The 12,356-nt window shown below is 42.9% G+C and overlaps 1 protein-coding gene across 1 annotated transcript; it reads right to left on the bottom strand.

Annotated features, from left to right (window-relative positions):
- Positions 1-88: 88 nt before the first annotated feature.
- LOC113016588 (actin-related protein 3) lies at positions 89-10,887 on the bottom strand. The gene is made up of 12 exons (XM_026159501.1): positions 10,645-10,887; positions 10,226-10,281; positions 9,251-9,375; positions 9,054-9,164; positions 7,236-7,331; positions 6,831-6,938; positions 6,588-6,731; positions 5,046-5,219; positions 3,090-3,182; positions 2,885-3,010; positions 2,655-2,738; positions 89-2,254 (listed from the first exon to the last, which is right to left on the bottom strand). Exons 1-12 carry the CDS (start codon positions 10,686-10,688, stop codon positions 2,159-2,161), a joined length of 1,257 nt encoding a protein of 418 aa, XP_026015286.1. The 5' UTR covers positions 10,689-10,887; the 3' UTR covers positions 89-2,158.
- Positions 10,888-12,356: the final 1,469 nt, after the last annotated feature.

The raw sequence follows: 12,356 nt of genomic DNA, 5'->3' as shown, positions 1-12,356 counted from the left end.
CTCAGACACACATAAATAGGATGGGTACATTTAAAAATAGAAGCAAAGCAAACAAGATAATAAAGCCCAAAACAGAGAAATCAACACGTGAAGAAACATCTCCTTGGCGTTTATTGGAATGCCAGCATTGAAATCCAGATTTGGTACAGTACAAGGCTATCCAGTATAACAGATCTAGGCAACAGTGACAGTCCAACAAGTCATTCAAACTGCATGTTCATATATTAATACGATTTGTTTTTCCTTCAAAGACGGGTTGTTCAAGAGATGATTCATACAAAATGAGGGGGGGGGAATTTAAAAAAAAGAGCAAAGCGGTGGTGATTTGTCATAATGCTGCAGGAGGAACCAGGAAGAAACAAACATGAGCAAATAATTTCATGTAAATTCAAATAAATATTTCTTCCAGGTACTGAGGGTACTTAAAAAAAACCAAAGGAAATGGGAATGGTCAGTTTGTTTTGGTGATTTCTATTTTTTTCCTTCTTTTTTTTTAATGCTTGCACCCATTTGATTATCATAAAGCTGCTGCACAGAAAGGCTGCCTTTGGGGTCACTTGGAAAAAAAGCTGTCCTTGAAAGAGAAGCTCTGAGATTTAATTGTTTCATCACAAATTATTAATAAATTTAAATGGAAGCAGGGCAGTGCGTGCTATGTGAGTAGCTACCATTTACAGATGTTCCCTGATTCCTCACAGTTAGTGAGAGCAGTGACTTTGTCCTCACGAGGAACGCCCATCCAGATTATTTCATTGCACTTTATACTGCACGTATTTGGGAGCCCAGCAATACGCCCGCCAAATAACAAGTGGATCAGATGAACAGTTGCTGACACAAGCCAAGAGCACATGCACATACAGAGGCTTCTCGAATTATTAAAATATCGATGTAGGCTCATGCAGGGTCTCGTTTTCAGCAAGCATCGCTCCTTTATCACCCAGCAGAACATTTTGTTCTTGTTAAAAGGTTGACTGGTCATTTAGATATAAATGTATTTATAAAAACTTTTCCAATAATGATAGCGAAGCTGAACGCTGTGCTGATTAAAGAGGCAATGAACCTGAACCATTCGTCTTTTCTCTGTATGAAAACTGCAGAAAAATTAAAACTGTCATACAACAGTGTGTACTATCCCTTTACAAACTGGAACAGTGTTACTCTTACAGGTACCATTTAAAGATGCTGCCACCTGAGAAGCTGTGAGACTCTCAGCCCTAAGATGCACTTATTTCCAGTCAGTTATGCATTCACTTCAGCACCGGTGGCTGAAGCCAGATTCGGCTTTTCGAAGAAAGGATTGGTACACACCACAGACTGAAATCTTCAGTTCTTAGAACGAGAACACTTTAGGCCTTGTTTGTTTCCACTTTAACTGACCCCAAACGATGATGCCCCAGACATCGATAAAACTAAACGCATGGCTTTTTAAATCAGCGGGACAGTTTTCAGTCAGGCTAGCATAATTAGCGGCCTTTTAACATGCGAAATTTGAACTGGGGAACACTATATGCCACTAAAAGAGGAGTGATGGTTACAGAAAATGGACCCAAGTATGCCTACAGAGTTATTTATACATTTCTGATCCACTTCATGTTACATGAGATTTTAAAAAATCTAATATTCTTTCTAAAACAAGAAAATTTCAAAGTGACTCCAAGCTTTTGAGTAATCGCGTAGCAAAGCATGATGTGTTTCTTAAAACAACCGTTACACTTTCAGTTTTTAGAGTACAGAACACATACCACAACCCAACCCATATACACAGAATTGCATTTATACAGGACTCATGTTGATTAATTACATTTTACAATCCTGTGAGGATAGAGTAAGTACATATATGAGGCACGCAGAAATTAAAGATTTATCACCTATCATCATCATCATTATTATTATTATTATTATCATCATCATCAGCCTACTTGCAGTAAACATTTTATCTGAGGATCCTTTGGGCTGAGTCACCTCTTTCCTCTAATTTGTGAGGATGCTGCCACTCTTCTGGCAGTTTGTTTGGTCCACTGTAGCTCTATACAAATAATCTGTCGGAGCATCCGTGCAAAGGCTGGAGGGACTTGCACAGCACGTGAGGTCTTGCATCGTCCGTTTTTTGTTTTTCCTCTTCTTGGCCTCCCCTGAATGCATTCTTTCTCTCCATCGCCTAAGACATGACTCCAAAGACGGGGTTGTGGCGGCAGATGCTTGGCCCGATCTCCTCGTAGTCTTTCTTGGTGTGGCACACTTGGTAGAACTCGGGCTGCAGAAGCAACACACAAATGTAACAAAGCAAACTTAAATACTGAATAACATTTTGGAAACATCACAGTGTAAACAAAGAAATTCAGGGCTTAAATGTTGCAAAAGAAGCCTGTTAGCTTTCTTTCTAATGCGCACCTTCATATAGGAAACTTACAAAATAAGTTCTTTTACGTACTGGATACTTAAGAGAATACATTTTGGATAGTTCAGCGGGTATGTACTGGGTAGTAAAGCGAGTAAGTACTGGACACATGGGTACTAACGGTGTGCATATATTATGGAGTTAAAAGCGTACAGCTTACATCACTAGAACTAGAGAGTGTAACTACAGGGTATTTACTACTATGATGAAAACACTGATTGCAGTGCAAAAGTACAGATGTCCTTGAAATACTCACAGTAGATGCCAGCATTGATCCTCCGAACCAGACAGCGTACCTCTGCATGTGATGGGTGATGACTTGCACATCGATGGGTTTGGGCTGCAAAACAAAGATGATTTGTGCTCAACAGTTTACTGAAAAGCCTGCAGGCTTTGGAAGAAAGAGTTCTTCTGCGGAGCAAAATGTTTCACAGATTTATGTGAAGCTGCCTGTATCAGCTCCTCGTGCTACTTCTACCCCCTTACCTTCAACTTCCCACCGCTCAGCTCTTCGCTTATTTTCAGTCGTGCGTCCACAGTCCTCTTCAGGTCCCTCTGCAGGCGTCTGCCAAAGTCCCTGAACATGGTGGAGCCTCCGGAGAGCACGACATTCTGTGACACAACACAAAATAATTACTGCTATGTGCTGCGTGTCCATGTTTCAAACAGAAGCAGACAGGTGTGCGTTTACCTTGTAGAGAGGACGCCTGACGTCGATGGGACAGTTCTGGATGACTTCATCCACCACTTCTGAGATGGGCTGGGTGAAGTCTGGGTTGGCAAACTGGATGAAAACAAAAAGGTAAAGTTAAAATAAATAAATAAATAAATAAATAAATAAATAAGGGGTGCAACGATACACAAAATTCACGGTTCGGTTCGATACTTTGGTGTCACGGTTCGATATTTTTTCGATACAAAATAAAATGTTCATGCCTTTTTAATTTGTCATTTATTAAAATTATAAATATATATTTTAACTCAAAAGTACAGTTTTTAAATTTAACCCTAACCCTTGTGCGCGTTTTTTATTTTGACAGCGAATGCGCACCTGCGGACCACTTATGTGCAGCCCTGGTTATTTAGCTCATCATATTGCAGCCACAGAAATTATTTTGTCCATGAAACCATAAAGCTGCACTTTCTTTTTGCCTCATAGTCTGATTTGTCATAACTTCTCCGTTTTGTGGTAAGCTTTTCTTTGGCTGTCACTTCTTCACCCCGACCTGTCTTATTTGGCTCAGCAGAACTGAAATGCTTTCACACACGCACTCACATAAGCTCAGCGATTCTCTGCGCGATCAACCTCTCACATGTTTAAGCTTGCTGCGGGAGATTTCACTTGTCATGTTTGCATAGTAAGCTAACGATTAATAAGACGATGTCAGAGGAATTGATGCACAAATTATCATCACTCACAGATCAGTGCTGTCGCTCTCTATACACAGTTCGCACGATTGCAAAGTGAAAGCAAAAAAACAAGCGCAAATTCAAACGCGACTTCAATATGTCACATATTGACAGTGGCTCACCGATGCCAATGACATAATTACCCAGCTACATTTCTGAAAGAATGCAAAAGCATTGACATATATTTTTCCTTCCTACAATAGCCCGACGGGCAGGGAAGAGATAGATTTTGGTAGCCCGACTGAAAAAAATCGCTAGCTCCAGGACGTCGGGCTAGCGATATTGCGAGCCCTGTATCTGATTGAGGAATCACTCATCTTTGGAAAAGAGAGTTTATTACAGAGAAATGTCTCTTTCCAAAATAAAAGCTATACTATCCGCTTCTTCTGGGCTATATTCTCAGCAGCATAAGGAGAATCACGTGCTAACAGCTGTCTAAATGACTCGGCTAAAGTTAGTAGCATGCTTGTTGTTTTTGTCTTTGCACTAGGATGATGTCGGTGTAAACGTGCAGTCATATTCGTTGTGTTCCCACTAGTGCTTTCAGGTTAATCTCGTTGAAATGACCTTAACGCCACAACACGGCAAATCTCCGTTAACGAGCTACCGCCGATCGCCCCGTGCATGGGGCCAGACGGCCAACACGTTAACGAGCTAACTACGCTAACACACTAGCTCCCACCCATGTAATTGAGCATTGCATGGCACATCCAACATACTGTTTTACTTTAGTCCATGACTCGCTTACCTTCAGGGTCATACGTCACATGAAAACCAAAATAATTCCAAACGCCAGATCTGAATGGGGGAGGTCCATGTTGCAAGGAGAGCTTAACTTCTGTCTCGCTAGCTTGCCCTGCACTCTTCCTTCTGACTATGCTGTCTGTGTGGAGCGCTCAGTGGATCTGCGCTCGACAGTGCAGCCTAGGCGGAGTAGTCGAACGCAGATTCACTGAGCGCTCAACACAGACAGCATCGTCAGAAGGAAAGTTGATAAAATAAATTACAAATGTTGTATTGTTCGATACATATGCGTACCGAACCGAAAGCACTGTATCGAACGGTTCAATATCGATACGAATATCGTTGCACCCCTAATAAATAAATATATATATATATATATATATATATATATATATATATATATATATATATATATATATATATATATATATATATATATATATATATAAAAATTAGAGGAAATGTGAGCAAAGCGTGTCCGCGTGTTCTGTACCTCAGGGTGGAAAAAGATCTCAGGGCCGAGGAAGCGCTCGTACCCAACGTCGATGGTGAACTCCTTCTTGGTGATGGCGTTGACGCCCGTGTACTGTTTGATCCATTTGCTGCCGTCTGTGTCGTACTTGTTAAACTCTTTAACAAGGTCAGGGCACACATAGCTGAACCGCTCCTAAAAACACAGCACAAAATATTTGGCAATACTGTAAGACAAATGCACATGGAACTAAACAAACAACGACGAGCTTCCCGTTTTAAACCTCTGGAATGAATGGAGAGGCTACCAGTTTTCAGTATAATTTAACTATGGCTTCTAGTAGCATCTGTTTCTAAAATCATTTTATATGAGTGCTTGAAGTTTGTTGTATATTTGCTGCTATGACAACTCAATTTCCCTCTGGCATTAATAAAGTTTCTCAGATTCTGATGCTTCTGATGCCACACTGACCTCTAGTGGCCAAACTGATAAGTACCTGACAGAAGCACTACGCAATCATCTGTCAGAGGTATCACTTCCTTTTCTGCCTTGTTTTCTTACAGACTGCATCTTGAGTTAGTTTCCATTTATAAATTAAAATCTATACAACAACAACACCGCATGGACAGGACAGCTTCACAATGACTCAAACTGGTGCTCATGCTGTTTGCAACGACACAAAAGGTGTCCTCGTGAACAGAGGCCCAGTTAAACTCTGTCGCTCTAAACTCTGTTACAGAGCTCGGCCAACATGCCCCTGCAGTTAGCAACAGAGATGAAGCAATCCCTCAAGTTGTGTGCCAAGGCTGTCACATAATCCTCCCGGTTTGTCCGCACTCTTGCTATGACCTGCTGATGCCTCTTTCAGTAACGAAGTGCCAGCTTTAAGGCAGGAGTGATGGCAACAGAACAGCTGCACCCCAGATCTTTTACCTCAGCAGTACTCGCTAAGAAAATCCACAATCATAGTGCCGGGCTTTTGTGTTTTGATTCTGAGCGAACATTCTGCCAGTGGCACATATTGATGTGCCATCCTGGAGGGGTTTGACTACCTCTGCAACCTCTGTAGGGTCCAGGTGTCGTCTCATGCTAGCAGTAGTGACACTGAGACTAGCCAAAAGCAAAACTACTAAAAAACAGTCAGAAAAGATGAGGACTGAAAAATGTGAGTGTCCTCCAGCTGTAAACCGTTCCTTTGTTGCGGGTTGTCTCATTGTCGCCTCTCTAGTGCTCCTGTAGTTAATTTAATTGACACCAAAGCAGTTGAAGCTGATGAGAAACCCCCTCTGCAACTGAACTGACCCTGCGTTATTGTCCATTGTACTCTGCACAGCAGCATAATTTCATATTTATTAAGACTTTAACCTAGTAACTGAGACCATGAACTCATCAGGAAAATCTTTACTCCAATCCAAGATCAACTGAAAGCCAGGCTCACCTTCCCATATATTTCTATACAGTCTGGCTGCTTTTATCGCCCCCTGCTGGCCATTAGAAAAAAGGGCTTTTTTTTCTTTTTTTTTTTAAACCTGTCTTTGGTTGGTAAACATGAAGCGTACTGACCTTGACAGCTTTAGCCGTCTCCAGAGACTGCTCTGGAGGAATCCCCACCTCTCGTTCCCTCAGGAGCTGCTGGATGAAGTATGTGATGTCTCGACCGGCGATGGGGATGTGCTTGATGCAGCTGCCGATGACGTAGCCTTCAGCCTGGAACGCCACAGAGCAAAGGATTAGAGCTCCAGGGAGCGGAAGTGAGGCTGGGAGCTAAAAAGCAATTAATAATCACAAAAAAGACGCGACACCGACCACCGGGATGACGTGCGTGACCCCGTCTCCGCTGTCGATCACCGTCCCCGTCAGCGTTCGTTCTCCCACCTGTCTGGATGTCCAGGAGGCAGCCAGCGCCAGGACAGCCTGGGGAAGAAGAAAAAAAAATCATGAAACATAGGTTTACGCTCAGGACACTCATGTGCATTTATATGAAGTAAGAACAACCCAAACAAACTGTGAAACCTTGAAAAAGAAGAAGTGAAAACCCGCATTTCCCCATAAAACATCCTCGGAATCACATTCTCAGTCAAACACACAAATCTAATTATACGCACGCAGCTCTCACGTCTGAGCTCAGTGTTTGAACCAGCTGTGAGTGCTGGGTTTGAACTTTTAGGGATTTGTTTCCAAAACTCAGAAAAGCCTTTGCAGCAGTCTTACCTGAACAGCAATGTAGAGGCCGGGGACATTGAAGGACTCGAACATGATCTCTGCTGTGTACTCTCTGTTTTCTGGTGTGTTGAGGGGAGGCTCTGTCTGAAAAGGGAAGACAGAAGATTTTAGGCTGATCGTTCACACGAGACGGTCGTTGCTATTTTTGTTGTACTCTTGATTCCCTAGCAGTTTGTATTGAAAACAAACTCTCTGCAGAGGAGCGGACACGTCTGACAGATTAGAGAGGCGAGGCTGAGATGGTTTGATGGTTACTCGGCACAGCTCGACTTTCATTAGGCCAGGGGTCCCCAATCCCAGTCCATGAGGGCCGATGTCCCTGCAGGTTTTAGATGTGTCCTTGAACCATCACAGCTGATTTAAATGACCTCCTCAACATGTCTTGAAGTTCTCCAGAGGCCTGATAATGAACTAATCATGTGATTCAGGTGTGTTGACCCAGGGTGAGATCTAAAACCTGCAGGGACACCGGCCCTCGTGGACTGGTGTCCCTGCACCAGTCCCCTGCATTAGGCGGTAGCAGCTAGTACCAATTACTTTTTTAGTGTCCGTTCAGGCAGGGGCTCCAAGTGATCCGAAAATGTGATGTCAACATACTAAATGCCACCGATTGGCCAGTTAGTGGCGTCTCTCGATCAGTTATGAAGTCCGTCTTCCTCATGAAAATCAAAACTGAAATGGCTCCACACAAACCCACAATGTGGTCCCAGAGTCTGTCCACTGTTATGTTGCTGCAGCAAGAGTGCTGACAGGGACTAGAAAGAGAGAGCAGATTTCTCCTGTTTTGGCTTCCCTCCATTGGCTTCCTGTTAAATCCAGAATTGAATTCAAAATCCTGCTCCTCACATACAAGGTCTTAAATAATCAGGCCCCATCTGATCTTAATGACCTTGTAGTACCATATCACCCTATTAGAGCACTTCGCTCTCGCTCTGCAGGCCTACTTGTTGTTCCTAGAGTATTTAAAAGTAGAATGGGAGGGAGAGCCTTCAGTTTTCAGGCCCCTCTTCTGTGGAACCAGCTTCCAGTTTGGATTCGGGAGACAGACACCATCTCTACTCTTAGGTTAGGCTTAAAACTTTCCTTTTTGCTGAAGCATATAGTTAGGGCTGGACCAGGTGACCCTGAATCCTCCCTTAGTTATGCTGCAGTAGGTGTAGGCTGCTGGGGAAGCTTTCTCACTATGTGTTAATAGACCTCTCTGCATTTAATCATTAGTTATTGTTATTCTTTGGCTCTCTCCCACAGCATGTCTTTTGTCCCACCTTCCTCCGTCACCCTCAACCAGTCACAGCAGCTGGTTGCACATCCCTGAGCCTGATTCTGCTGGAGGTTTCTTCCTGTTAAAAATGAGCTTTTCCTTTTTACTGTCGCCAAAGTGTTTCCTCACAGGGTTATATGATTGTAGGGGTTTACTCTGTTCTATTACTGTAGGATCTACCTTACAATATGAAGTGCTTTGAGGCGATTTTTGTTGTGATTGTGTCGCATACAAATGACGTCACAGTACTTCAAGCCGTGTCACTATAACAACCACGCCCAGAGGGACTCAACTGTAATGTAATGACATGTAATGGTAAACGACCAATAGGAACAAGAGGAATTATTATATTATTTAGGTCGCACCAGTTTCACAACACTGAGACAATTTGATCCCGCAAATATACTTTTGAGAACATCTGTGTTTTGCCCTCTAGGCCACAGTTAACAGAAGTTTGTGTTTGGTGTAGACAAGAAAAAACAGAGGAAGGGCCCTGCCTGCTGCTTAGCTCTAACTACCATTAACCCACAGTGCTCTGGTCTTACCAAAAGGAAGTAATGATCTTCAGGTTCTGCCCGCAGATACTTGAAGATGATCTGCTCCATAAACCTTTCCATCAGGTCCCAGTCTTCCACAATCCCGTGACGGATGGGCCACTGTGGACGCAAAGAGAGAAAAACAGCATTAATATCGATCCTCAAACACAAATCTGACTCGGCCCCCACGTCGGCGTCTATCTCACCTTCGTTGCATACGACGGTTTATCGATGGCTTCGTCCCCGATGAAAAAATCCAAATCATCGACTCCCTTCATCATCCTGCGCTGGGCCTGGTCTCCGACCTTGGCCGATTCTTTGATCGCAATACCTGCAGACAAACGATGTAAACTGTAAATACTACGGGTGGAAGAAAAACAAAAATTTGGTACAGCACAGTACCAAATATATTTTATTAAATAACTATGAACAACAGGATTGATCATGCACTTACATCCTGAGATAACATTAGTCGAGCAAACTTAGATTCAATCGGCTCAAGAAAAAACAAAAAAATCATCCAACACTGGACACAATTAGCTTGGCAAAGATATTTTAGACACTCAGTCACACGAGTGGAAACAGGACAGCTGTTTCCTGTCTAAATAGTTGCTCAGAGTTTGATGGCGTCGCACACTCATGAGGTCACCACAGCAGATCAGCTGCATGTTCTCCTTCACCGCATCCATGGATGTGCTCTGAGGTCTTGGTATTAAACATCCTTTGTCCAACTTGTGATCTGTGAGGTACGTCTAACCCACTCCCTTAAATATATGCAGACCAATCATGCTTACAACCACAGTCCCTCCCTACTAGAATTTACATTATGAGCCAGGAAAAACCTGCTGTGCGTGAGTTGATAAGAAAATATTGTTCCAATATGATACCAGCCTTACGGAAACCAGTTTAACTGCTCTGGTACATCTCTAGGGTGAAAGGAAGTCGGCCTGAAACTGTTAACCTGCATTAAACCACACAGAGGCAATCCACATTAAACTGCTGGTGTTTATGCAACTTAACGAATAATGCAGTTTAATAATAAATATGCTCTCTAACAGCATCCCAGCACGTAAATAAATCCACATGTTCGACATTGCCTTGTGTTTAAACTAGTTTTAGGTCTTTAGTGGTTTTGTTTTTTGTTCTGTTTTTTTGAGGGGCGGGGGGGTCTGTTTACTTACATGAAGGCATGATGAACTGTGGCTCTGTGTTTCCTGCATATCCGAGCTTCGTGTACCTAAAAGGGAACACAATCAGGGATATAAGACACTTTCTCCAGGCTTGAGCGAACGTAAGTGTGTAATATGAGGGCTGCTTTCTCCAGGAAGTAACATTAGCTTCAGCGGCTAGCAGCAGCTAACAGCAATGACAAAGCTGAGGGAAGAACAAAAAGCCTTCAAAATAAAGCAGCTGGAAACTTTGGCTGGATTTGTGGCATTAACGCCGACTTCACCGACGAACTCAGAATAACAGAGAGGCGCTGAGCAAAAGCCCCCAGCCTGAAGGCTGAATAGGGCGTTAGCTGAAGTTTGACAGTCGCTTAGGTGGTCAATGAAAAGCAAGCTAACGCTAACTAGCCTTTTATTGTGCTCCTACTCACCCCGTACCGCAGTCAACAACACAAGCCGGTAGCCGACCAGCCATGCTCGCTCTCCTTCAATCTGTCCACGGAGAACTAAATGAGGCGCCCGATACAAGCGGAGAGATCAACAACGGCTGAATGAAATCGCTGCAGCCTGAATGAATAGCAGAATAGCTGCCGAACGGAGAGCGCTTCCGGGTGCGGTGGAATTTCTTCTAGTGCAGAGTCAGCAGGTTCAGACGGGCAACTGTGGCCCCAAGTGGACGGAGACTCCAACTGCAACAGTAGAAAAACAGAACAACAGTTGAATAGCCCCTTATTGTCGTTGAACTTGTCGGTGATCCACACCAACTGTGCTGGAATAAAATATGAATAGTAAGACAACATGAATATCTTCTTGATGCATGCTCAATCATCCAGGTAAGTAAATCACAAAAAGTTGATTCTGTTCATCTGGACGTAGCGTTTTCAGTGGGAGAAATGTTTCGTCGCTCATCCAAGTGACTTCTTCAGTCTCAGCTGACTGCAGGTTTCCAACCTTATAAACAGTACATTTGCATAATGACTTAAACCAGCACCACTGAATGAACGAATGGGCTGGGAGGTCAGTTCCTTGATCATTAATATGCAGATTCTCATGACCATTGATTAACCACCACTGATCAAAACACTGTGATCAAAGACCACTGATCAAGGGCCATGAGTACGATTCACATAGAGTTGGGGATTGGCTGCAATCACACAAAGGGCGGGGTCTTATTTGGCCTTCTGTTTGGATTAGTGGCTGCGGTCGTCATGTTTCACCCACAGCATCCGCCTGATTGAGCCCCTCTTTGTCTTCATATTCAGCTACCTTTCGTACTTATTGGCTTAGCTGTTTCCCTTATCCAGCATCATGGCGTAAGTGCAGTCCAGACACGACAATGTTCACAGCTGAGAGCAAAATGTAAATAAACCTGCACCCAACATTTAAAGTGGGAAAGTGTCACCACAGTGTGAAAAATAATCATGCGACATATATAAGTACTGTTAGTAAAATAACAATAAATGTAACTGATGATTAGTTTGGTGTTCAACAACTTTCCAGCTCCATATTTTAATTTTAGACTCTACTAGAAGAGCTTTGCATGATTAACAGTTCAAAATAATCCTTACTTATCTGATGCTCAGCCTTAGTGGAGCCACTCAGGTATTTCCGCTCCTCTTCCTTTCAGACAACTTTCTTCTTGTTGGCTGCCCTCTCAAATGGAAGGTTTAAACATCAAGTGTGCAGGACATATGTGCTCACAAACAGAGCTGTATGCCACAGATGACCATGTTATGGATGTCTGTTTTTTAAAAAGAATCACACAGAGCCAGAAATGGAAATATTTGAGTGCAGTGATCTCATTTGTTGTATTAAAATAAACAGTTTGAGATGATGAAGATGATCAGAAGATGGTGCACTGTGGTCATAAAGGGATGGACATGGTCAGTAAATATACTCAGGTAGGCTGTGGTGTTTAAACGATGCTCAGCTGCTGTATCCCATCTGTCACAACCATGCTACATATAGAGTCACTTAAATCACCTTTCTTCCTCATTCTGATGCTCAGTGTTATCTTCAGCAGGTCACCTTGACCATGTCTGCATGAACATCAGGCTGGGTGGTCATATGCAAAGTTAAATCTAGCAAACAGGGATTTAAAGCATAAAAACATTATAGACTCTCTGTTGTAAAAGAATCCTTT

Source organism: Astatotilapia calliptera, chromosome 23 (genome assembly GCF_900246225.1).
Source record: "Astatotilapia calliptera chromosome 23, fAstCal1.2, whole genome shotgun sequence".
Lineage (NCBI taxonomy): Eukaryota > Metazoa > Chordata > Actinopteri > Cichliformes > Cichlidae > Astatotilapia > Astatotilapia calliptera.
Note: the sequence above shows the minus strand (reverse complement) of the source record. Positions and strands in the feature narration are given on the sequence as shown.